Below are 24,589 nucleotides of genomic sequence, written 5' to 3' on the forward strand. Positions count from 1 at the left end.
AACCTGTGGGTTCCTCACTGCCATTCCTCCCCTTCCGTCTCCTTGGAGGAGGACGTTGGCCATGGGTCCCAACAGGAGGAGGGTGTTGGTCCCAAGGGGAGAAGGATGTTGGCTGTAGGTCCCAACGGGAGGAGGACGTTGGTCCTGGTCCCGGTAGGAGGATGTTGGTCATGGTCCTGGTTAGAAGGAGGACGTTGGTCATGGTCCCAAAGGGAGAAGGATGTTGGCTGTGGGTCCCAATGGGAGGATGTTGGTCATGGTCCCCATGGAAGAACGTTGGTCATGGTCCCAATGGGAGAAGGATGTTGGCCATGGGTCCCAATGGGAGGACGTTGGTCATGGTCCCCATGGAAGGACGTTGGTCATGATCCCAAAGGGAGAAGGATGTTGGCCATGGGTCCCAAGGGGAGGACGTTGGTCACGGTCCCAGTGGAAGGAGGATGCTGGCCATGGTCCCAGCGTTGTCACCAGAGGTCACGCTGCCGACACGCTGCCGTTCACTTCACTGCACACACAGAGCACGCACAGCACGTGGGTTTCTCCGAAGGTCTTCACCATCCACTCTCGCTAGGCTCAATTCCTTCCAACGAAACGCGGCGCCGTGTTTTTAAGTACGGTTTCATCTCACTGCACGTCACCACGGTTTCGGATCGGAGCGCAGGAGATGTCCTGAAGGTCCGGGAGGGATTTGGGTCCCCGGAAAAAGGGCTGTGGGGGATTTTGGGTCAGGACTCGGCCATGGAGCGGTGGGGCCGTGGTTGGACAGCCCCCACGCGAGGGGTGGCAATGGGGACACAGCTGGGGACACGGCGTCCTGCAGGAGGTGACACTGGGACTGTGCCCCTCACTGCTGGCACCCAGTGGAGCTTTGCAGTGTCACCACATCCCCGGTGTCCCCTCCCGAAGCACGAGGGCTGCATTGGCCCCATGGCCACCGCGTGCCACCAGAGCACCGGGACGGGGGACGCGGGGCACTGAACTCTCAATAGACCACGAAAGCCATATTAGCGCGGAGCTCTGAGCGCCGTGGGGCGGCCGTGGGGCGGAGGACGGGCTGTGTTGTTGTGCTGTGTTCTTGTATGTACATAAAGGGAGACAACGAACGTCGGTGTTACTTTATAACCTTTCTAATATCCTGTGCTAATCTCGGAGAAATAATCCTATGAAATATATCTGGATTACACACCTTCACCCGCCTGCTCATCTCTGCCTCCGCACGTGGCCTCCAGGGGTGAGGGAAAGGGGGGGACGCAGCTCACCCCACGGAGACCCCGCAGCCCCCAAACCCACCCAGACCCCCCCATCCCATCCCCACATTCCCAGCCCCCAAGGACAGGCGCGTTGCCCATCGCCCCGTTCCTCACCCCACGGCGGAGATTGCAAACCTGGCACGGATTTTGCCCCGCACCGGCAGCGCTTCCAAACAAAATTCCGAAGGAACTGCAGTCGTTCTGCCAAGGGATGATCGCTTCCTGCACCAGAAATTACCAGCGCCGCTGCTCGGCGCCTTTACTGGCAGCAGCCGCCCGTTTCCTTCAGCCCTGGCGGAGGGAATTGCTGAGCTGGGGAGGGAGAAAGGAAGGCAGGGAGTTGGGGCAGCCTTTATCACGGCCCTGCAGCCCTTCGCCCCGCAAAGCAGAGCCAGAGCGGAGCTGAGCACTGTGCACACAGCGCTGCGCGTCCGTTGCTGAGCCCGGAGGCGTTGAGGAAACACCATGGGCAACTGCGTCCCGGGGGTGAGTCCTTCCCATCCTGCGGGGTTCTCCAAAATTCCATTCCTCTCTTTGGAGGTGACCCCATTTCCAGCTCTCACACCCATCGCCTTCCTCCATTCCGCCCCAATCCCCAGCACCGTGGGGTACCCAGCCCTGACCCCATAGGGTACCCAACCCACGGGGTCCCCAACACTATTGGATACTCAACCCTGACTCCATGGGGTCCCCAACAGTATTGGATACTCAACCCTGACCCCATAGGGTCCCCAACACCACCCCCATGGGGTCCCCAACACTATTGGATACCCAACCCTGACCCCATAGGGTCCCCAACACCACCCCCATGGGGTCCCCAACACTATTGGATACCCATCCCTGACCCCATAGGGTCCCCAACACCACCCCCATGGGGTCCCCAACACTATTGGATACCCATCCCTGACCCCATAGGGTCCCCAACACCACCCCCATAGGCTACCCAACATCGCTCCCATTGGATACCCAACCCTGACCCCATGGGGTCCCCAACCCCACTGGATACCCGACCCAGACCCCAAGAGTCACCCAACCCGATGGGATCCCCAACCCCATCCCCACTGGGTACCCAACCCTGACCCCATGGGGCACCCAACCACCCCATGTCCCCCAGCCCCAGGTGGGCGCGTAGCAGGGAGTCCCAGAACTGGAAAACACCACTCAGAGCAAGAAAATGGGGTTTTCTTGACTTGGGGTGAACCCACACCCTGAGATATCAGCGCTCCCCACGCTGTGCCTCCCTGATAACACGCGGCACGTGGCCACCGGAGGGGCCAACTCAGTGACACCCCACGGCACCTCCTGTGCTTCGCAGAGCCCTGACATCGTAGCAAACGGCACCTCCTTGAACCTCCTGGACCTCTTCAACTCCTCCTCCAACGAAGATTACGCGGACAACCTCACAGACAGCAACGACGAGGACTTTGCGGCCGCAGAGCCGTGCCACAACCACTACTGCCCCTTCTTCCACCGCGCCGCACCGCCGTACCTGATGGCCACCAGCGCCACCTCCTTCGTGGCCACGGCTGCTCTGCTGCTGGCTCTGTCCCTGCGTCCCCGCTCCTGGCCCCGCGGCCGCGCGTTTGCAGCCCAGCTGGCCGCTTGCTGCGCGCTGTTCGCCGTCACGTCGCTGCCGACGGCTGCGGGCGTCGCTTGGGGGTGGCGGGCGGGCGAGGGGCCGTGCAGGGCTGTGCTGCTGCTGCGGCAGGGCAGCGTGTTGGCACAGGGGCTGCTGCTGGGCGCCGGGTGCTGCGGTTTGCGGGGCCGCGGTTGGTGCAGGGCGGTGGTGCTGTGGGTGACGGCGATGGCGATGGCGGTGCCGGCGGCGCTGAGCGGCGGCGTGGCGGGGACGGGGCCGAGCACGCAGTGCTTGCATCGCAGCGTGGACGTGGATTCTGCTGCGCATCTGCTGCATCTCGCCGTGTGTTGCTGCGTCCTCCTGCTGCTGCCCGCAGCGCTGCTGACGGCTGCGGCGCTGCGGGGGGTGCGGGGTGAGATGGGGAGCGGGGTGGGGTGGCTGTTCTGGGTGCTGTGGGCTCCCCACGGGGTGGCGATGGTGGTGGAGCTCCTGTTGGAGGTGGGGGTGTTGCCGACCGACTGCGGCGTCTTTGAGAGCTTCGATTTTGCATTGGGGCTGAGCGCGGCGCTGGGGGGGCTTCACTGCTGCCTCGTGCCCCTCGTGCTGCTCCTCAGTGCCTTCTGCGGTCACAAAGGGGGGGGAGAGTGCTGAGCGCCCCAAAAGGGCACCCACAGCCCCGTCCCACAGCCCCACGGGTGGCCCCGATGGCCCCGGGTCACATCGCTCCCCCTGCACCCATTGCTTCCCCTGCACCCATGGGTGCCGTTGGCCTTTAAGCTCCCTGTGGGTGGCACAGTTCCCCCCGAACCCCACAAATGCTATTGCTCAGCACCCATGGGTGCCCTTCAAACACCCCAGGAGTGGCAGCGCCCCCCCCCCCCCCAGCACCCATAGGTGGCATTTACCCCCCCCCCTCCCCCCCGACAAACTCTGACCCCCCCCCCCCCCCGGCTGGGGGTTCTGTACAATAAATGTCTCTGCAGCCCCGATGCCCACAGCCTGGTTTAATTCCCCAGGGGGGCGAGGGGGGGGGGGGGGGGCTCTCCTTTCTCAAACCAGCCCTCATCCTCACACCCCACTGCTGCCCCACAGAGTCCCCCGTGAGCACTGTGGGGCTGAGCCCCCCCTTGTTGGCTGTGGGGCACAGCGTGGGATGGCTGAGGGCTTCCTCAGGATGCCCATCCCCAGGAGCACCACGTTCCATTCCATTATCATCTCCGGTCCCGTTCCCGTGGGGGCCGTGGGGTGGAAGCAGGAGGAACTGCTCCTGGGGTTCCGAATAAGAGGGGGGGGGGATGCTTAATAAGGCACTGTGATTAATTAGCAGGAAGGGAAGTAATTGAGCTCGGCATTTGGCCAACGCTTGGAAATCCCCATTAGGGATGGCCCTGCGGTGACAGAGGGTCTGGGGGGGAAATAGAGGGGGTCAGGGGGGCACAGAAAGCCCCAGAAGGTGCACAGACACCAGCAGGGGACACACGGAGTCGCTCAGAGGACAGAAGGGTCGGGGTTGAGGCGATGCCTCATGGAGGGGTGACCCCAAATCCGACCCCGCACCACGCGCCCCGGGCACGGCTCCAGGACGGCCCCGTGCTGCGGTGACGCAGTGCTGCAGCCGTGTGACACCGTGAAATCGCAGCTCCATCGGTGCCAGCGGATGGGATTGGGGGACGGGGGCTCCCCTCCCACCCCAGCCACCCCATAAACCCGCCGAGTCCGCACCCAGCAGCGCAGCGGCACCATGGGCACCGCGCCGATGTGGATCGTTGTCCTCAGCGCCGTCACCGCTGCCATGGCCCAGGAAGGTATGGGGACACTGGGGGACATCAGGGGGCCGGGGTGTCACTCAATGGGGACATCACTCAGTGGGGATGTCACACGTTGGGACATCATTTGGTGGGGACATCATTCACTGGGGATGTGACTCCATGGGGATGTCACGCGGTGGGGATGTCACTCAGAGGGATGTGTTCTGGTGGGGGACACTGGGGATGTCACTCAGTGGGGAGTTGACACAGCAGGGATGTCACTCAGTGGGGAACCTGATTGGAGCCATCGCACGGTCAGGGCATCGCTCACTGGGGACGTCACTCCATGGGGACGTCCTTCCACCACTTGGTGAGGACACCATTCCATGGGGACGCCCCTCACCGGGGACACCACGTGGCAGAGCCGTCCCCTAGGGGACCGGAGGAAGGCGCAGAGCCCACCACCTCCTTCTGTCCCCCACAGACCTTTACAGAAAGGTGTTTGTGTTCCGGAAGGACCCCAGCGACGCCTACGTGCTGCTGCAGGCGCGGCCGGAGCACCCCATGCTCAACTTCACCGTGTGCCTGCGCTCCTACACCGACCTCACGCGGCCCCACAGCCTCTTCTCCTACGCCACCAAAGCTCAAGACAACGAAATCCTCCTCTTCAAACCCAAACCCGGCGAGTACCGCTTCTACGTCGGGGGAAATACGTCACCTTCCGCGTCCCCGAGAACCGCGGGGAGTGGGAACACGTCTGCGCCAGCTGGGAGTCGGGCAGCGGCATCGCCGAGTTCTGGCTGAACGGACGCCCGTGGCCCCGCAAAGGGTTGCAGAAGGGCTACGAGGTGGGCAACGAGGCCGTGGTGATGCTGGGGCAGGAGCAGGACGCCTTCGGGGGAGGCTTCGACGTCTATAATTCGTTCACGGGGGAGATGGCGGACGTCCACCTGTGGGACGCGGGGCTGTCCCCCGATAAGATGCGCTCCGCTTACCTGGCGCTGAGGCTGCCGCCGGCGCTGCTGGCCTGGGGAGGCCTCCACTACGAGGCCAAGGGGGACGTGGTGGTGAAACCACGGCTGCGTGAGGCGCTGGGGGCCTGAGACCCCCAAGCCGTTCCCCTTTGCTGTCTCCATCCTCGCTGTCCTCTCCGCACGGCGTCGCCCGCTCGGCTCGGCCGCGGGGATGTGATGCACGGAGAGATGGGGACACCCCCAGCCCCGGGTCGCCCCTCTCCTGCTGAGTCCCCACGGCACGCAGCGCCGGCCCCGTCCCTGCCCTGGGATCCTCGTCCTCCCCCTGCAGCAAAATAAACCATGAAAACTCCAGGTGACGATGACAAAAATGAGCGCGCGTCGATCCCGCTGGCGATGGGAGGGGATGGGGTGGTTTTGGGGGATGCGGGGACACATCGATTGCCAGGGACGGGAGGGGGTGACGTGGATCTGGGGACGGACGCCGGTCCCCACGCTTCCTGCCCATTGCTGACATTACGAAAGCCGCTCACCCGATGTCCCCATGGCGTCACACGGGACAATGTCCTCACTGGGGAAAGTCGGGGGAGGAAGTCAGGTGGCAGTGCCCTTCTTCTGGAAAGTGCGCTGGACTTCTGCCACTGTCGCTGCGGTGGAGACACGGAGACAATGCGGTTCTACTTCCTCTTCTTCCTCGTGGGGCTCTGCAGCCTCGCTGCCCTAGACGGTAGGGATGAAGGATCCCCTGGGGAGCAGGTGGAGGGACGGACATGGGGACACGCAGGGTGGTGGCACTGAGGGGGTGCAACAGCAAAAGGGGACACATGGGGACGTGGGGCTGTGAGGGGGGGGTGGCAGGGTGATGAAACCCCCCCACCTCCGTCCAGGTGCCGCAGCCAAACTGAGCGCCCGGATCCAAAGCTCCCCCCAAGTGCCCTCTATGTACCACAGCCTGGTGCTGAGCTGCAAGGTCACTGGGGACAGTGGGTAAGGCAGCCCCCCCCCACCCCACAGCGCGGCCGCCCCACGGGCAACCCCACGCCTGGGTGACACCGAGCCCCACGCAGCCCCAAGGAGTTCGTGTGGGAGAAGAAAGGGATCCAGGAACCGCTGCAGAGAGGCCCCAGTGACATCCTCCTCTTCCGCTCCTTAAATAAAACCCACCTGGGCATCTACACCTGCAAGGTCACCAGCCCCCGGGGCTCCGCCGCGGCCACCTACAACCTGTGGACAGACGGTAAGGAGGGAAGGAACAACCCATCCTCCCAGCTGTGCCCTCCTTCCTCCAGTTCCTCCTCACCACAGAATCACAGAATGGCCAGGGTTGGAAGGGACCCCAAGGATGATGAATCTCCAACCCCCCCTGCCACACGCAGGGCCACCAACCTCCACGTTAAATGTTAAACCAGGCTGCCCAGGGCCCCATCCAACCTGGCCTTGAACACCTCCAAGGACGGGGCATTCACAGCCTCTCTGGGCAGCTGTTCCAGTACCTCACCACCCTCTGGGTAAGGAATTTCCCCCTGATGTCCAACCTCAATCTCCCCGCCCTCAACTTAAAACCATTTCCCTTCGTCCCACACGTATCAACCCTCTCAAAGAGTTGATTCCCCTCCCCTCTGTAGGCTCCCTTTAGGTATTGAAAGGCTGTAATGAGGTCACCCCGCAGCCTTCTTGTCTCCAGGCTGAACAAGCCCAGCTCCCTCAGCCTGTCCTCATAGGGGAGCTGCTCCCCACCCCGTGCCAACATCACCCCGGGTCACCAGCCCTCGCGTGGCTGCACCTCGAGATGCTTGGAAGCCACCCCTACGGCTAACAGCGGCCGCTTCCAGATCTGGTGGTTTCCTTCTGTGAGGGACATTCATTTTTTTTCTCCTCTCTCTCCCAGACCTGAAGGACAAAGTCTTCGTGTTCCCTGAACAGTCCAACAATTCCCACGTGCTGGTGCAGGCGCGGCCAGAGCACCCCCTGCTCAACTTCACCGTGTGCCTGCGCTCCTACACCGACCTCACGCGGCCCCACAGCCTCTTCTCCTACGCCACCAAAGCTCAAGACAACGAAATCCTCCTCCTCAAATTCAAACCCACCGAGTACCACTTCTACGTCGGGGGGAAATACGTCACCTTCCGCGTCCCCAAGAGCCACGCGGAGTCAGAATTCGTCTGCGTCACCTGGGAGTCACCCACCGGCATCGTGCGCTTCTGGCTGAACGGACGCCCGTGGCCCCGCAAAGGGTTGCAGAAGGGCTACGAGGTGGGCGACGAGGCCGTGGTGGTGCTGGGGCAGGAGCAGGACACCTTCGGGGGAGGCTTCGACGCCCAGCAGTCCTTCGTGGGGGAGATCTCCGAGGTCTACATGTGGGACGTGGGGCTGAGCAACTCAGAGGTGAAAATGCTCGGCTACACCGAACCCTACGCCACCCCCATCTTCAGCTGGAGGAACTTCCCCTATAAGATCGAGGGTGAGGTGTACCTCGTGTCCTAAGGCTCCTGGCCGCCGCTGCCACCATTTAACGCGTGCCCCCCCCCCTCCGCAAGTCCCCTCTGCCTGACCTCCATCCCCCACAGCCACATAGCAGCAAATAAAATCGACAAGCAGCAGCAGGCAGCGCTGGGTGCATTTTGTGGTGCTGGGGGTGGGGGATTTGGGTGAGGAGAACAACTCTGTGGGGTCCCCCATTGTGTTCCTCCATGGGATCTCCCCTTGTCCCCCATCTTGAGATCCCCCCCTTGACCTCTCCATGCAGTCCCTCCTTGTCCCCCTCCATGGGGTACCCCCGTATCCCCCACTTTGGGGTCCCCCCCCGTTCCATCTGCGGGGTCCCCCCTTGTCCCCACTTTGGGGTCCCTCCTTGTCCCCATCTGTGGGGTTCCCCCCTGTTCTCCTCCATGGGGCCCCCCCCTTGTCCCCCACTTTGGGGTCCCTCCTTATCCCCATCTGCGGGGTCTCCCCTTGTTCTCCTCCACGGGGACCCCCTTATCCCCCCACTTTGGGGTCCCTCCTTGTCCCCAGTCCATGGAAACCCCTCTTGTCCCCCTCTGTAAGGCTGGGGAGGGGACAAAGCAAGGACAAAGGAGGAGTCCCGGTCTCCCGGTACCTCCATGGGGTGCAGCCCCGCGTCCCGATACCCCCGGGGAGTGGGGTAGAAGGGAAGGGGGGGGGGGCTCGCCCCGGTGCAACCGCGGAGCCCAACGGCCTCCGCCTCCCGATTCCGGCGCTGCGACCGATTCCGCCGTTCCCTGCTGCTGTCCCGCTCCGCCCCCCCGCGGCCTTCCCCGGTACGGAGGGGAGAGAAGGCCCGGGGCAGGAGGGGAGGGGGGCGGGGGGGAGCGGCCAGGCCGGGCCGGGGTCTCGGTTCGAGGTAGGCCGCAGGGCCGGGGTCTCCTTCAAGGTAGGCCGCAGGGCTGGGGTCTCGGTTCGGGGTAGGCCGCAGGGCCGGGCCTGCTGAGTGCGGCCTACGGCGGAGGCGGGCCGGGAAGGAGGAGGGGGGGGGAGCCCGGGGCGGCCGGAGGGAGGGCGGGTGGAAGCTGGGAGGGGCCGGGGGTGTCGGGGGCGGGATGGCCCAGGAGGGCTGTTGGGGCACGGGGTGTTGGGGACTGGCCTGGGGGGTGGGGGGGGGGGGGCGGTCCAGGGTTTGGGTTGGGGATGGTGGGGGCCTAAAAGGGCCTGGGCAGGAGGCCTGGGTGGGCTGGGGGGGGTCTGGTTAAAGCTCGGGGGGGGGGTCTGGGCTGGGGAGGTTCTGGGGGGGTGGAGGGGGGGGTCTCAGGAAGCCTGGACTGGGGGGTCCTGAGGATTGTGGGGAGAGGTCTTAAGGAGAGCATGGGGTGGGATGCTGGGCTCTGGAGAGGGGCACAGCCCAGGGGTCCAGACCCTGCGGTGCAGCACCATCCCACGTCCCCATCCCACAGGACCCCGCAGGCGATGGTGGAGCCCCCCAACTTCTCGTGGGTGGCAGAGGGGAGGCTGGCGGGGCTGGCCATGCCACGAGAGCCGGGCCATTACCGTTTCCTGCTGGGCCGGGGCGTGAGGCATCTGGTGTCACTGTCTGAAAGGCCCCCCCCGCATCACGGCTGCTGCCCCGCGCTGCAGCTCCACCGATTCCGTGTGCCTGACTTCACCCCACCGACACCCGGACAGATCCAGAGCTTCCTGCAGCTGGTGGAGGAGGCCAACGGTCGCGGGGAGGTACGGACAGGGGGGTGACAACGAGGGCGGTGGCAGAGGAGGTGATGCCAGGATGGGGGGGGGGGATGTTGGGGTGGTTGGCACCGAGAGCGAGGTGTCAGCAAGAGGGAGGTGGCACCGAGATGGAGGTGATGCCAAGGATAGGGGGGTGGTATTGGAGTGACCAAGAGGAGGGTGTCAGCAAGAGGTAGGTGACACTGAGATGGAGGTGACGCTGAGATGGAGGTGACACTGAGATGGAGGTGACGCCGAGGCAGTGATGGTGGGGCGGTGCTGCCAGTGTGGGATACGTGGTTCCACGGTGGGTGACACCACGAGGAGGATGTCACCGTGAGAGAGGAGACATTGAGGGGGTGATGACGGGGGGGTGACGCCAGTGTGGAGCCAGTGATGTCAGGGTGGGTGACAGCAGGATGGAGGTCACACCTGGAGGGAGGTGACGCCGTGGGGTGCCCGTGTCACGGCGCAGGCGGTGGCTGTGCACTGCATGCTGGGACATGGCCGGACGGGCACCATGCTGGCCTGCTACCTGGTGAAGACACGGAAGATGAGTGGCAGCGACGCCATCCGGGAGATCCGCAGGCTGCGGCCGGGCTCCATCGAGACACGGGAGCAGGAGCAAGCTGTCATGGAGTTCCACCGGCGCTTCAGGTACGTGCAGCCCCCCTTGGGGGGGGTCCCTGTGCCAACAGGGCCACGGCAGGCACAGCTGCAGGGCCAGGAGGGGCCCTGAAACGTGGATCTGCCTCATTGTAGTGCTGGAGAGGACAGCAGGGAGGTGTGACTGTGAGCATCTCTACGAGCAGAGCGTGCTCGCATGGAGGTGAGATGTTCCCTGTGAAGCTTTGCCCAGCCTGGCGGTGCCAGCGTTTGTCTTGTCGCCATTAAAGGGCTTCATGCTGCTCCTCTCCGCTTCTGTCTGGGGAACCAAAGGGCCACCAGAGACCCCCGCCTCCACCACGTCCCACCTTCGCTCCATGTTGAGCCGCTGCCATCCCCAACCCCAAGCTCTTCAACCTTCATCACTGCTTGGAACCCAACAGTGGCACCCCAAAATTGGGGATCCCGTGTCACAAGGCTCTGAGACTCTGCCATCCCCAGAGCTGGTCAACAGCCAACGCAGTGACGCAACGTGGAGGGTGACAGCAGCTCCCCAGGGCCGTCCCGGGACGTGGATGCTTAAAGGGAAGCTTAGATGGAATTTAGGCATCTCCGTTCCAAAAGTCCAATCCTGAAAATCTCTTCTCAGCTGTTCCTAACCTTGGTGGCATTTAAATCCTAAGTGCAAGAAGCGTCACCGTCTCCCTTCCTGGGTGTGTGGCACCGTGCCGGGCGTGCGCTGCTCATCGGGTGCCGGCTCACCACCTGCACCCTGGGCTGGAGGGCCCTCACCTCCCCCCAAACAGCTCCACGTCTCCAAATAGGGTGGTGAAACCCCAAAATGCCATCGTGTTCCACCAGAAACGTCCCACCGTGGCGGTGGCACACAGTGGCTGGGGTCAGAGCTGGCAGGGATGGGAGGAGATGGCCGTGGGGATGGGGGCACCCCAGAGCGGTGCGGAGCAGCACTTGGTGGGGTCATCGCCTCTCCTTGGGGGCTTGGGGATGTGGCGGCACCCATGGGTGGCACCGTGGCTCTGAGGAAACCACGGCACCACATGGGGACGTGTGGGGACATCAAGGGATTCTCGTGTGCCAGCACCCAAAACAAGACATGGGTGGCTGGGGGGGGTGGAGGGGGGAGGATGCCCCATATGGAGGACGTGGGGACGTGGAAGGGGTCGGGGGCAGTGCAGAATGGGCCTTAGCCCGCGGAGTCACAGCGCTCACATGGGACTGGGAGATGCAGGAAAGCAGCTTAAGAGCAGAATTATTTCCTTTAACTCCTCTTACTTTAGCTCTGTCCTTAATAATCTCCCGCGCTCTGGGGGCCGGGCCAGGCCGAACTGATGGGGGGGGACAGCGGGACCCCCACCCCAAGAGGGGGACTGCGATGGGGGTTTGGCCCCAGCATCCCTGCTGCGGTACTGCGGGGGTCGGCCGTGCTGTGCCACCAACCCGGCACGGACCCATCGGTGGCACCATGGGGTCAGGACTGGGGGGCGTCCCCTCAGCATCAGAGCCCCCAGCCTGGCTCACAGCCCAGCTCCGGCTCAGGGTTGTGGGATGGGGACAAGGCTCTGGTGGCCGTCCCCTCTGTGGGGACACAGCAGGGGATTAAAGGGGTGACGGACGGGGTGGGAGAGGGCAACCAGAGAGCAGCAGGGCGGGGGCTGTCACAGGGGTGGTGTGGGGTGGCGTGTGCACGGTGTGGTGAGGAGCAGCATGGCACAGCTTGGAATCCTACAGTCATCCGGTCATGGATGTCCCCAGATTTAAGGGACCCGCAGAGATCATCCAGCCCTGCATGAGACCGCCCAAATTCAAGCCCTGTGTTTGAGTGGGTTGTCTGGCAGGTTTGGGATGCCACGACACAATGTGCTGTGGGGCAGCGTGGCACGGGATGGGGTGGGATGGCTTGGCGTGCTGTGACACCGCATGGCACCCCGTACCCCCACTGCCTCACCTGATGTCCTTTATTCCCACCCCAAATCCGCTCTGTCCCACTTTATGCCCTTTATTCCTACCCTACACCCTCTATTCCCACCCCACGTCCCCTCTGTCCCACTTTAAGCCCTTTATTCCTATCCTACACCCTTTATTCCCACCCCACACGCCGTGTCCCACTTTATGCCCTTCATTTCTATCCTACACCCTTTATTCCCACCCCACGTCCCCTCTGTCCCACTTTAAGCCCTTTATTCCTATCCTACACCCTTTATTCCCACCCCACACCCCGTGTCCCACTTTATGCCCTTCATTTCTATCCTACACCCTTTATTCCCACCCCACGTCCCCTCTGTCCCACTTTAAGCCCTTTATTCCTATCCTACACCCTTTATTCCCACCCCACACCCCGTGTCCCACTTTATGCCCTTCATTTCTATCCTACACCCTTTATTCCCACCCCACGCCCCCTCTGTCCCACTCTACGCCCTTTATTCCCACCCCAAATCCCCCCCGTCCCACCCTATACCCTTCATTCCCACCCCGATCCCCCTCCCCTCCCCAGAACTACACTTCCCATCACCCCCCGCGCCCCTCTCCCTCCTCCCCTCCCTACCATTGGCCTCCAGCAAGCTTCCGTTACCCAGGCAACAACCAATCAGAAGCGCCTCGTGGGCGTGGCCTAGCCGAGGTCCTCCCACCGCCGTTGCTTTGGCGGCGGAGCGGCGCGCTTCGGTTCGGCTTCGGTTCGGGCGATGAAGAACCGGCGGCCGTCCCCGGTTCGGGGCCGCGGGGAGCCCGGAAAAGCCCTGCTGAGCTCCGGCGGCGGTACCTGGTGACCTGCGGGCCGTTGGACCTGTGCTATGCGGTGGTGGCTCCGCGCGGCCTTCCTCAGCCTGCTCGCTGGGACCGACGGTACCGCATGGCCGGGCTGGGGCGGTTCGGTTCGGTTCGGTTCCGGTCGTCAATTCTCGTTCCCGTCCCGGTGCAGGCAGCGGGCAGAGCGGGACCGTGGTGGGTCGAGTCGGGGACAGCGCTGTGTTGGGCTGCGATCTGTTGGGAACCGAACCGAACCGGCCGCCGCTTTATGTCATCGAGTGGCTCCGGGTCGGGTTCGTCCTCCCCATCTTCATCAAATTCGGCCTTTATTCACCGCGAGTGGATCCGGAGTACATCGGTGAGGGATCGGGGGGGGGGGGGGGGGGGGGGGGCTCAGCCCACTTTGGGTCGTGGTTCCATTGAGGGCTCTGAAGCCCTGAGTTCAGCGCTCTGTGGGTTGTGGCTCTATTGAAGGCCTTCAACCTTCAGCCCCCTATGGGTCCTGGCCCCATTGAAGACCCCAAACCCCTGAGCTCAGGCCCCTATTGAGTCACAGCCCCATTGAAGACCCTGAGCTCAGCCCCCTATGGGTCGTGGCCCCATTGAAGACCCCAAACCCCTGAGCTCAGCCCATTTTGGGTCGTGGCCCCATTGAAGACCCTCAGCCCCCTGTGGGTCGTGGCCCCATTGAAGTCCCACAGTCACTGAGTGTTGACCCCCATCATTCTTGGTCCCCAATGGGTCGCAGTCCCCATAAAGTCACGAAGATGCTCGGCTCTGTCCCCAGTGGGTCCTTATGAGCACTGGGCCCTGTCCCCTATAATTGTGGTCCCCATGAAGGCCCCAAGCCCCCAGGCTGTGTCCCCTATGGATCACAGTCACCATGGAGGGCCCAGAGCTCGTGGTTTTCATCCTCTGTGGGTCACAGTCCCCTTCAAGGCTCTGCCCCCTATGGGTTGTGGTCCCCATGAAGACCTGGACTTTGTACCCCATGCCTCATGGTTCCCATAAAGGCTCTGAGCCCCTGGGTTCTGTCCCCAGTGGGTCGCAGTCCCCGTAAAACCCCGTCCTCTGTCCCCGATGGCTCACAGTCCTCATAAAGGTCTGACCTTTGTCCCCACTGGGTCACACTTCCCCCCCATGGGTCGCAGTCCCCATGAAGGTCTGACCTCTGTCCCCCATGGCTCGCGGTCCCCATAGCCTGTCCAGAGCCCATGGCTTCCATCCCCAATGGCTCAGCCCCCATAAAAGCCTGTCCTCTGTCCCCAATGGCTCACTGTCCCTATAAAGGTCTGTCCTCTATCCCCCATAGGTCACAGTCCCCATAGCCTGTCCAGAGCCCAGAGCTTCCATCCCCAATGGCTCGCAGTCCCCACAGAGGCCCCGCTGCCCCCGGTGGCCCCGAGGTTGTGCGTGGGGCAGGGATTTGGCCCTTCAGCAGCTCAGCAGCGGCGCTGCCCGGATTTGGAGCCTTGGCGTGGGAGGGCCGATCCCACAGAGTGCTGGTGGTGACAAGGAACCCCCCCCCCCTCCCCCCCCATTGACACTAAGCCCCATGGTGACAACACACCTGGTGACACCGAAGCCTCGCCGTGGGGCCCCACAGCTCCGGTTACCTGCAGAGCTCAGGTTTCCCTGTGGGCAGGCAGCAGGTGGGGCTTGGTCTCCTTTGGCTTCGTCCCCAATGGTCCCCACTGTGTCACCAACTGGCTGCACCCAGGATTGACGCTGGGGGGTGAAGGGTGGGGGGGACACCGAGCTCAGCCTGGCAGCCGCTGCTCCAAACAGGTACAGCGGCTTCAGCGTCACCCCTGGAGCCCCTCGTGTCACCTGGTGTCACCCGAGCTTTCAGGGCTCAAGAGTGGGCTGCAGCCAAAGCCCTTTGGAGGGGAAATGGGGTCGTTTGCCCCCCGCCAGCTGCCGCCATCCCCCGCGGCGTCCCCTGCCTGGGGTCGCTGGTCCCCATCGTGGCCACCGCATCCCCCCACGGCGGTGGCCGCCGTCCCCCTTTGTGTCCCTTTGAATGGCGGTTGCCAGGGGCTGCCGGCGGGGAGGGCAGCGGCGGTTTTGTTGGTTTTGTTATCGGTGGGGGAGGAGGAGGAGTTGGGGCCGGCGCTGGGGGGGATTAGGGGCATCCCCTGCGCTCTGATCCGTGCCAAAGGGAGCTTTGTTTGGAGCCTGCTGTTCCCAGCACCCGGCTGTGGGGCTGCCCCACGCATCCCGGCGATGCCTTCGTTCCCATCCCTCCCACGGCCCCCATCACCTCCTGGGAAAAGCGAATTTGGGAGAGGCTGCGGGGAAGCCAAGGGCTGCACGTGGTGCCTTGCTGGGTTTGAAACTGCATTCCCCAAACTGCCCTACCCGGTCCTGCTTCCTCCCCCTCATCATCATCATCATCATCATCCTCGCCGGGCTCGTCTGGCCGGTGCAGCACCCACGTGGGGACCTTGGGGACACCAAACTTCCCCCAGCAAAACTCGTTTAATGGGAACCACTTGATAGAATGCTGCTCTGCTGTATAACCCCCCCCCCACCCCCGGGGAGGTGGCACTTATGGGGCTGAGCACTGGGGGGTTTGGGGGTTCTGTGGTGCTGGCTGCACCCCGGCACCGCTGAGCCAATATTGCGCCGTGCGCCTGAGCCGATTACAGCTCTGATAATAGCATGGAGGATTAGGGGGCCGTGCTCTGCTTCTGCTCCTTCTCCTCCTCCTCATCCGTGGGGACAGTTTGGGGTGAGCACCCCAAAACACGGGGGTGGCTCCCATCGGTGGCTCAGTGGTGCTGGGTGCCACGGGGCGCCGCTCGGGGCTCTCCTGACCCCTCAGCACGGCAGGGAGGAGGAGTGCGGGGGTGACCGGGGCTTAGCAGGGCTCCCGAGGGTGAGCAGCTCTGATGGAGGGGGGGGAAGGTGGCTCTGGGGGACACACACGGCTGTCCCCAAGCAGTGCCATGTGCTCCTGGTCCTGCAGGTCGCGTGCGGATCGAGGAAGGCGCGTCGCTGCGCATCGACCTGCTGCGCGCTGAGGACCAGGGCTGGTACGAGTGCCGCGTGCTCTTCCTCGACCGACCCAGCGACGACGCCGACTTCCAAAACGGGACCTGGATCCACCTCACCGTCAATGGTAGGGATGGGCTGGGGGTCCTGCTGCTGAGCCCGGCTCTGAGTTGGGCGCTGGGATCCCGCTGTCGCCCCGTTCCCCTGCCTGGGTGCCTGTTGTGCGCCGCCCTTTGTGCCGCCCCGTTCGGAGGGCAGCGCTGCTCCCATCGCCTTGGATCCCCCTCCAGACCCCTCGCTCTCAGGGCTGGGGCCAAATCTTCTCTTTCCCCACGTTGAGAGCGCGTTTTTCTTCCCAGCACCCCCAACCTTTTCGGTGACCCCCCCGGCGTTTGTGGAGGTGCGGGACCGTGACGCTCTGAGCCTCACCTGCACGGCCGTGGGCAACCCGCAGCCCATCGTCAGCTGGAAGAGGAGCGACCTGGCCCTGCAGAGCGGGGACACGGTGCAGGTGAGCTCAGCGTGACGCCAGCTGGGGAGAGGAGACCCCCCCATCCCACGTTGTCCCTCGGTTGTCCCTATTGGCGACGTTGCAGGTGAGGAACGGGACGCTGAGCATCGCCGCGGTGGAGCGCGCCAGCGCGGGCACCTACACGTGCCATGCATCCAGCAAGGAGGGCACCATCACCCACACGACCCGTGTGCTCGTGCAGGGTGAGTCCTCGGGGTCACCTCGGGGCCGTCCCCTCCTCGTGCTCCCACCCCCCAACTCTCACGGTCCCCTCCGCTTTGCAGGGCCGCCCGTCATCGTGGTGCCGCCGCAGAACGTCACCGTTAACGTCTCCCAAGATGCCTTCCTGGCGTGCCAGGCTGAGGCGTACCCAGGAAACCTCACCTACACCTGGTTCCAGGGCAGCAGCAACGTCTTCCACCTCAGGTACGCCGCAGAGGCACCGCTGTGGCCGTTGGCTCATGGTGGATGGAGGCAACAGGACTTTGCCCACAGCAGGCGCGGATCCGGGCACCTTTGGGTGTGATGGGGTGTGACACAGGGCTTCTCCCATCCTTGCTGTGCCTTCTTCCACCCCTTCCTCCCCTTCTAGCCACCTCCAGGCACGGGTACGCATCCTGGTGGACGGGAGCCTCCTGCTCCAGCGAACCACCCCGGATGATGCGGGCAAATACACCTGCATCGCCAGCAACGGGCTGTGGAAGCCGCCTTCAGCCTCAGCCTTCATCACAGTGCTGTGTAAGAGCCTTGGGGCGCCCTGTGGGGCTGCCGTGGGTCCCCGACGCCTTCCCAGCACCCTTCTCGTCCCCACAGACCCAGCACAGGTGACCACCATGCTCCCAGAAACCCACCTGCCCAAGGGGATGCGAGGCATCATCCGGTGCCCCACCAGAGCCAACCCTCCTCTGCTCTCCGTCAGCTGGACACGGGATGGGCGCCCGCTGGAGCTGGGCAAGGTGGGGCTGCGTTCCCCCACCCCGCGGCATCCCTGCGCCCCCTCGGCTTCACCCTCCTTCCCTTCTCCCAGTTCCCAGGCTGGTCCACGAGACCTGACGGCTCCATCGTCATCGCCACGGGGAATGACGATGCCCTGGGGGTGTACAGCTGCACCCCCTACAACAGCTACGGCACCGCCGGCGCGTCCCGACCCACCCGCGTCCTGCTCAAGGTGAGGATGAGGAGCGGGGATGGCAGCAAGGCCCCGTCCTGCTGCGTGTTGTCACCATCCCCACGTGTGGCTCTTCCAGGATCCCCCCGCCTTCACGGTGCGTCCCAAGGAGGAATATTTCCAGGAGGTGGGCAGGGAGCTGGTGATCCCCTGCATGGCCCACGGGGACCCCCCACCCACCATCACCTGGGGGAAGGTAAGGAAGGAAGCCACATGGGAGGTCGGCCTGGCTTTTGTCCTCCTGGGACATCGTCTGTGGGATGGAGGAGGGTGAAGGTACTCCTGGACTGAGCTCTAGTAAGGCCGCACCTCGAGTGCTGCGTCCAGTTTTGGGCCCCTCACTGCAAGAAAGGCATCGAGGCCCTGGAACGTGTTCAAAGGAGGGCAACAAAGCTGTGAGGGGTCTGGAGCACAGGGCTGATGAGGAGAGGCTGAAGGAGCTGGGAATGTTCAGCATGGAGAGGAGGAGCTCAGGGGAGACCTCACTGCTCTCTATGACTGCCTGAAGGGGGGCTGCAGTGAGCTGGGGGTCGGCCTCTGCTCTCGTGTCATCAGTGATAGGAGCAGAGGGAACGGCTTCAAGCTACGGCAGGGGAGATTCAGGCTGGACATGAGGAAGTATTGCTTGTCAGAAAGGGTGGTCAGGCACTGCAATGGATGCCCAGGGAGGTGATGGAGTCACCGAGCCTGGGGGTGTTGAAGGAAAGGCTGGATGCTGTGCTGAGGGACGTGGTTCAGTGGGAGCTGTTGGGAACAGGTGAACGGTTGGACTGGATGAGCTTTGAGGTGTTTTCCAACCTTGGTGATTCTATGATTCTAAGGTGATGGGGTTGGAGGTGGTGGGGATGGGGTTGATGGGCGTGGAGATGAGGGGGATGGAGATGGGGCGAGGATAGAGATGGGATGATGAAGGAGAGGCAGGGATGAGGATGGAGATGGGACAGAGAATGGGAAACAGGGGCGGGGATGGTGGTGGAGGTGGGACAGTCCCCACCCTCAGCGTCCCTCCACGCAGGTGGGCAGCGCAGGGCAGATCGGTGCCCAGGTGGACGGGAACAGCAGCCTCATCTTCCACCCGCTCGTCAAGGAGCAGCACGGGCTGTGGGAATGCACGGCCACCAACGCCGTGGCCAGCGTCAGCGCTGCCACCACCGTGCACGTGCTGGGTGAGCGGGGCGCCGTCTGCGACGCAGGGGGGGCAGGATGGCGGCGCTTTGGGGTCCGACCCGCGCGCTCTCGTCTCTGCCTCCGTGCCAGGCACCAGTCCTCACGCCGTCACCAACGTCTCCGTGCTCCCGCTGCTGCTGGCGGCCAACATCTCCTGGGAGCCAGGCTTTGATGGAGGTTACTTCCAAAGGTTCAGCGTTTGGTACACGCCGCTGTGAGTCCCTCTCTGGTGCCACCCGCTGTCCCCTCCCGTCCCTCGGCCGTGGCTCAGGGCTCCGTGTCCCCGCAGGGCGAAGCACCCACCCCGTGCCCACCACGATTGGGTGTCGCTGGCGGTGCCGCCGGGGGCTCAGCACCTCTTGGTGGAGAACTTGCAGCCAGACACGAGCTACCAGTTCAGCGTGCTGGCGCAGAACAAGCTGGGCAGTGGTCCCTTCAGCCAGATCGTCACCTCCGTGCCCAGGGGTGAGAGCAGAGCGCACGGCTCCCCTCAAAGCTCACCTAAAAGATGGAAAGCTTTCCTATTTTTTTCTGCGTCCAGGCCTGGGGGCAAGCACAGAAAGGACGTGGAGCTCTTAGAGTTGGGTCCAAAGGAGGGCATTGAGGTGATCAGAGGGCTGGAGCAGCTCTCCTGTGAGGAAAGGTTGAGGAAACTGGGCTTGTTTGGCTTGGAGAAGGCTGCATTGTGGCTTTCCAGTGCTTGAAAGGAGCAGATAAACAGGAGGGGAACGGCTGTTTGTGAGGGTGGATGGTGATGGGACAAGGGGGAATGGTTGTAAAGTGAGACTGGGAGGTTGAGGTCAGATATGAGGAGGAAGTTTTTCATCCAGAGGGCAGTGAGGCACTGGCACAGGTTGCCCAAGGAGGCTGTGGATGCCCCAGCCCTGCAGGCGTTGGAGGCCAGGCTGGATGTGGCTCTGGGCAGCCTGGGCTGCTGGTTGGAGACCTGCACACAGCAGGGGGTTGGAACCAGATGATCATCGTGGTCCTTTGTAACCCAGGCCATTCTAGGATTCTATGATGATTCTATGATTATGGCACCCTATGGATCCCTATGGCACCCTATGGGTTCTCTGGGCAGCCTGGGCTGCTGCTTGGTGACCCTGCACACAGCAGGGGTTGGAACTGATGATCACTGAGGTCCTTTTCAACCCAGCCCATCCTGTTATTCTATGATTTCCACCCCATTCTCGCCCACCCTTCTCTCCCCAGGCTTCCCAGTGACCACAGTGCCTCCGGAGCCGCCGGCCATCACCGTGCACATCCTCCTGTCCCCACCTCAGGCTCTGAGTGCCAACCAGACAGCGCGGGGGGTCCTGCTCCGTTGGCAGCCCCCGGCGCAGCTCTCGGTGCCGCTGAGCGGTTACGCCTTGGAGCTGCGGCAGGAGCGGGGTGGTTGGGAGGTGCTGGAGCGCTCCATCCCCAGCACGGAGAGCCAGGTGTTGGTGCCAGGGCTCATCAAGGTGAGGATCTGCATGGTGGGGAGGGGGGGGGGGGTCTCGCCAAAGAGGGGGTGCAGTAAGGAAGGCCTGACCTAATGGTGATCTCTGCCCCCCTTTCTTCCCCCCCCCCCCCCAGGACGCCTTCTATGAGTTCCGCCTGGTGGCCTTTGCTGGCAGCTACATCAGCGACCCCAGCAACACGGTGAACGTCTCCACGGCAGGTGAGGGGCTGCAGCCACCCCCCGTCCCCAGGCAGGAGGCAGAAATAAAGATTGATGGAATGTTTTGGGTGGGAGGAGGCTCCCGAGGTCGTCTTGTTACAGTCGCCGTGCTGGAGGCAGGGGCATCTCCCGTTAGGTCAGGTTGCTCAAAGCCCCATCCAGCCTGAGCGCCTCCAATGGAGTGGTTGGCTTGGAAAGGTCCTTACAGATCCAAGAGCCATGGAACAATTGGGTTGGATTGGGTTGGAAAGGTCCTTACAGATCGGAAAGGCATGGAGCAGTTGGGTTGGAAAGGTCCTTGCAGATCCCAGGGACATGGAATGGTTGGGTTGGATTGGAAAGGTCCTTACAGATCCCAGAGATATGGAACAATTGGGTTGGAAAGGTCCTTACAGCTCAGAAAGGCATGGAGCAGTTGGGTTGGATTAGGTTGGAAAGATTGCAGAGACATGGAATGATCAGATTGGATTGGAAAGGTCCTTACAGATCCCAGAGACATGAAATGGTTGGGTTGGCTTGGCTTGGAAAGGTCCTTGCAGATCCCAGAGACATGGAAGGTTGGGTTGGATTGGGCTGGAAAGGTCCTCTCAGTTCCCAGAGACATGGAATGGTTGGGTTGGGTTGGAAAGGTCCTTACAGATCCCAGAGATATGGAACAGTTGGGCTGGAAAGGTCCTTACAGATCAGAAAGGCATGGAGCAGTTGGGTTGGATTAGGTTGGAAAGATTGCAGAGACATGGAATGATCAGATTGGGTTGGAAAGGTCCTTACAGATCCCAGAGATATGGAACAGTTGGGCTGGAAAGGTCCTTACAGATCAGAAAGGCATGGAACAGTTGGGTTGGATTAGGTTGGAAAGGTCTTTACAGATTGCAGAGACATGGAATTGATCAGATTGGGTTGGAAAGGTCCTTACAGATCAGAAAGGCATGGAGCAGTTGGTTTGGAAAGGTCCTTACAGATCCCAGAGACACGGAATGGTTGGGTTGGAAAGGTCCTAACTCACAAAATCCCTCCATTGCTCTTTATTTTTACCAACCTGTGTGCCATTACGGACGGCCCGCGCCGCACTGATTCCTATGGAAAGCTTTTAGCAAAGCACAAACCTCCTTAAAAGCACTCAGGGGAAGAGAGGCCGCACTCTGTGCCGCTCATTGATTCGACCGCTTAATAAGGGAGCACAGAGGCACTTTGTAGGACGTTGCAGCGGCCCATGCGAGCAGTTTGGTCAGCGGGGGCTTTGTGTGCAAGGACTTGACCCCTTGCATTCCCACGGGCTGAGATTTTCCCCCCAGCCTGCAGCCTTTCTCTTTAATGGGCACCCAAGGGAGCAGCCGAGCTTTTGCCATCCGCGCTGCGGCGCCGGGGGGGGGCTGAGCCAACGCATCTCCCACCCAACGCAGGGATGGAGGTGTACCCAGCCCGCACGCAGCTCCCCGAGCTGCTCCCACAGCCCGTGCTGGCCGGGGTGATCGGTGGGATCTGCTTCCTCAGCGTGGCCATCATCTTCAGCACCACGGCCGCCTGCATCATGAACCGACGGCGCGCCGCGCGCATCCGCAAACGGCAGCGAGGTAACGAACCCCACGGAGGTGTGGGGAGGGGGATTTAAAGAGGGGGGGGGTCCGTGGGCTGTGTGTGCACCGCTGTCATCTCATCGCCGCGTCTCATCCCCCCCCGTTGTGTTCTCATGGCCTCCAGATCCACCGCTTGTCTTCTCCCCCCGCAAGAAGCTCCCAGCCGCGCAGTAAGTCGTGCCCCACATCTCACTGCTCTTCTCCCCACATCATTGCTGGGTTTGGGGCGGGGAGTTGGGCTCGGGGTGGCACCTGTGGATGCTCCGCTTTCTGCTTTTTGGGGTTTTGGTTTAAAGAAAAGCAGACGGCGCGCAGCAGCCATTGGAATCCCTACCAGTTAACGGGGAGGCATCGGATGCTGCAACCGCAGCCATTCTCTTCTCCTTCCAGCCCTTCTCACACCTCTGATAGCCCAACCGGCACGGCCAAGCTAAAGCTGCAGCCCTCCCCGTGCCCCAGCCTGCGCCGGGCTCTGCTGTGGGGTGAGAAGGCCGGCACCAGCCTGGGGCTGAGCATCGCGGGGGGGTCGGGTGCCGGCTACGCCCTCTATGAGAGCCACGTCGGGGAGCACGTCCCGCTGGAGCGCATCCGCCGCGGCCCCGACGGCCGCTTCGTGGTGGAGAGCACCGAAAAGCCGCCCCCCCAGCAGGACCCCCCCTCTGCACGTCTCCAAGAAACGGAGCCCATTTGGCACAAGGAGGTGGCGTTACGCCCTCGCCCCCCCGGAAATCCCCCAGTGCCCTCCGGTCGCCGGCGGGGGTCGATATTTTGGATACGGCAGCAGCAGCCCCGTGGATGAAGGCGCCGCTCTGTGCATCCTCGACGTCAGCCCCGTGGCCTCTCCTGCCACTCTGCCTTACAGCCCCGACCCCCCCAGTGACCGTTGGGACTCGTTGCCCCCCCTGGGCGGCCCCCCGGACTCCGGCACCCCGCAGCGGACCGCGTCCCCCCCTCCCCAAAGCAGCATCCTGCAGTACCTCAGCCTGCCCTTCTTCAAGGAGATGTGCGTGGATGGTGACTGGCCCCCCCCCGAGGAACCGCAGCAGCCCCCGTGCCCCCCCAGCAGCAGCCCGAGGGGGGGCAGGACTGCACGGATCCATGTGCCAAGCTCCCCCCGGCCCCCACCCTCCTGCAGCCCCCCAAGGTGCCACTGGGTCCCATTAAGGCCTCGTTGCCCGGCCCCCCCATATGGCCGACCCCCCCGGAACCGACCCGCCGTGCCCCCCCCGTGGATAAGACTGAAAGTAGGGAGGTGCCCCCCCCTGAGAAGCTGCCCCGGGGCAGCCTGACCAGCCAAAGCAGCGGCCGTGGCAGCGCATCCTTCCTGAGGCCCCCCTCGCTCACAGCATCCCTGGGGGGGCCCGGCCCTGGAACCCCCACTGGGGATGGGGGCAGCTGGAAGGTGGGCACCGAGCCGGTCCCCAACGTGGGGGGGAAAAGGTGAGGATGGGGACAGACAGCGGGGGGATGATGGTGGCGTTTGGGGACAGGGGGATGGTGGTGACGTTTGGGGGGTGGGATGGGAACAGCGGTGACACTTGGGGACGGGGGAATGATGGTGACAAGGGGTGATGGTGGCACTTGGGGGTTGGGGCAATGGGAATGATGGTGGCACTTGGGATGGGGTCAGCAGTGACAGTTGAGCTTGGAGACAAGGGGATGACGGTGACATTTGGGAGTGGGGACAAGGACAAGGGGCTGCCCAATGGGTACTGAGCATGGGGACGGGGACGTGGTGACACCTGGGCATGGGGTTGGGCATTGGAATAAATGGTGACGTTTGGGGACAGGATGGGGACAGTGCTGACACTTGTGGAAAGGAATGATGGTGACACGGGGTGATGGCGGCACTTGGGGACAGGGGGACATGGTGACATTTGGGGAATGGGGACGGAGATAAGGGGGATGATGGTGGCACGGGCGGCTGTGGTGACACTTGGGCGTAGAGGTGGGGACAGTGGGAATGATGGTGGCACTTTGGGGGATGGGAGGGGGTCAGTGGGGACATTGGGACATGGTGACGCTGTGCGGGATGATGGTGCACTTTGGAGATGGAGACGTGGTGACACTTGGGCATGGGGACCACGGCGATGCTTGGCACGGAGGATGGGGACGATGGTGGCAGATGGGGACGGGAGCAGGAGGTGCCCCCTCCTTCATGTCTGTCCCCCACAGGAGGGGACACATCTGTGGACGAGAGCTACGAATGGGGACACGGAGGTGACATTGGCCACCGACCTGCTGGCCGCCCTGCAGCTGTACCGCCCCGCAGAGCCCCCCCCAGCCCCTCTCCACCATCACCCTGCGGGACTGGAGCATCAAAGTGAGTTTGTCCCCAACCACGGGGACGCCGCCGGGGTCCCCATAAATCCTCCTGTTGGGGGGAAAAGGAGGGAGGGGGGGG

General features: G+C 63.2%; 5 protein-coding genes across 5 annotated transcripts in view; all 5 read left to right on the plus strand.

Annotated features, from left to right (window-relative positions):
* Positions 1–1,715: 1,715 nt before the first annotated feature.
* LOC306956332 (atypical chemokine receptor 1-like) lies at positions 1,716–3,480 on the plus strand (the record flags this gene model as incomplete). Its single annotated transcript, XM_079550935.1, has 2 exons — positions 1,716–1,736; positions 2,566–3,480. 2 exons carry the CDS (start codon positions 1,716–1,718, stop codon positions 3,478–3,480), a joined length of 936 nt encoding a protein of 311 aa, XP_079407061.1.
* Positions 3,481–4,570: 1,090 nt separating this feature from the next.
* On the plus strand, positions 4,571–5,680 carry LOC306956333 (serum amyloid P-component-like; the record flags this gene model as incomplete). Its single annotated transcript, XM_079550936.1, is given in 3 exon segments — positions 4,571–4,634; positions 5,062–5,283; positions 5,286–5,680. Coding segments are annotated over 3 exon segments (681 nt in total).
* A 213-nt stretch (positions 5,681–5,893) lies between these two features.
* On the plus strand, positions 5,894–8,035 carry LOC306956328 (uncharacterized protein; the record flags this gene model as incomplete). Its single annotated transcript, XM_079550932.1, has 4 exons — positions 5,894–6,278; positions 6,439–6,538; positions 6,619–6,788; positions 7,440–8,035. 4 exons carry the CDS (start codon positions 5,894–5,896, stop codon positions 8,033–8,035), a joined length of 1,251 nt encoding a protein of 416 aa, XP_079407058.1.
* Positions 8,036–9,472: 1,437 nt separating this feature from the next.
* On the plus strand, positions 9,473–12,969 carry DUSP23 (dual specificity phosphatase 23; the record flags this gene model as incomplete). Its single annotated transcript, XM_079550918.1, has 3 exons — positions 9,473–9,736; positions 10,206–10,387; positions 12,849–12,969. The coding sequence occupies 3 exons, from the start codon at positions 9,473–9,475 to the stop codon at positions 12,967–12,969; spliced, it is 567 nt and encodes a 188-aa protein (XP_079407044.1).
* Positions 12,970–13,146: 177 nt separating this feature from the next.
* IGSF9 (immunoglobulin superfamily member 9) overlaps positions 13,147–24,589 on the plus strand; it is a gene marked incomplete at both ends in the record, with an annotated part of 13,974 nt that continues 2,531 nt past the window's right edge. Inside the window, 24 exon segments of the mRNA XM_079550919.1 lie at positions 13,147–13,198; positions 13,275–13,460; positions 16,074–16,226; positions 16,459–16,610; positions 16,696–16,813; positions 16,895–17,036; positions 17,203–17,348; positions 17,424–17,566; positions 17,638–17,778; positions 17,858–17,974; positions 18,794–18,944; positions 19,036–19,159; positions 19,235–19,410; positions 20,158–20,408; positions 20,524–20,608; positions 22,012–22,182; positions 22,310–22,355; positions 22,576–22,942; positions 22,944–23,235; positions 23,238–23,625; positions 24,361–24,364; positions 24,366–24,395; positions 24,397–24,459; positions 24,461–24,508. Coding sequence (XP_079407045.1) covers positions 13,147–13,198; positions 13,275–13,460; positions 16,074–16,226; positions 16,459–16,610; positions 16,696–16,813; positions 16,895–17,036; positions 17,203–17,348; positions 17,424–17,566; positions 17,638–17,778; positions 17,858–17,974; positions 18,794–18,944; positions 19,036–19,159; positions 19,235–19,410; positions 20,158–20,408; positions 20,524–20,608; positions 22,012–22,182; positions 22,310–22,355; positions 22,576–22,942; positions 22,944–23,235; positions 23,238–23,625; positions 24,361–24,364; positions 24,366–24,395; positions 24,397–24,459; positions 24,461–24,508 — 3,546 coding nt within the window.

Source organism: Tetrao urogallus (genome assembly GCF_951394365.1).
Source record: "Tetrao urogallus genome assembly, contig: SUPER_28_unloc_1, whole genome shotgun sequence".
NCBI classification, from domain to species: domain Eukaryota; kingdom Metazoa; phylum Chordata; class Aves; order Galliformes; family Phasianidae; genus Tetrao; species Tetrao urogallus.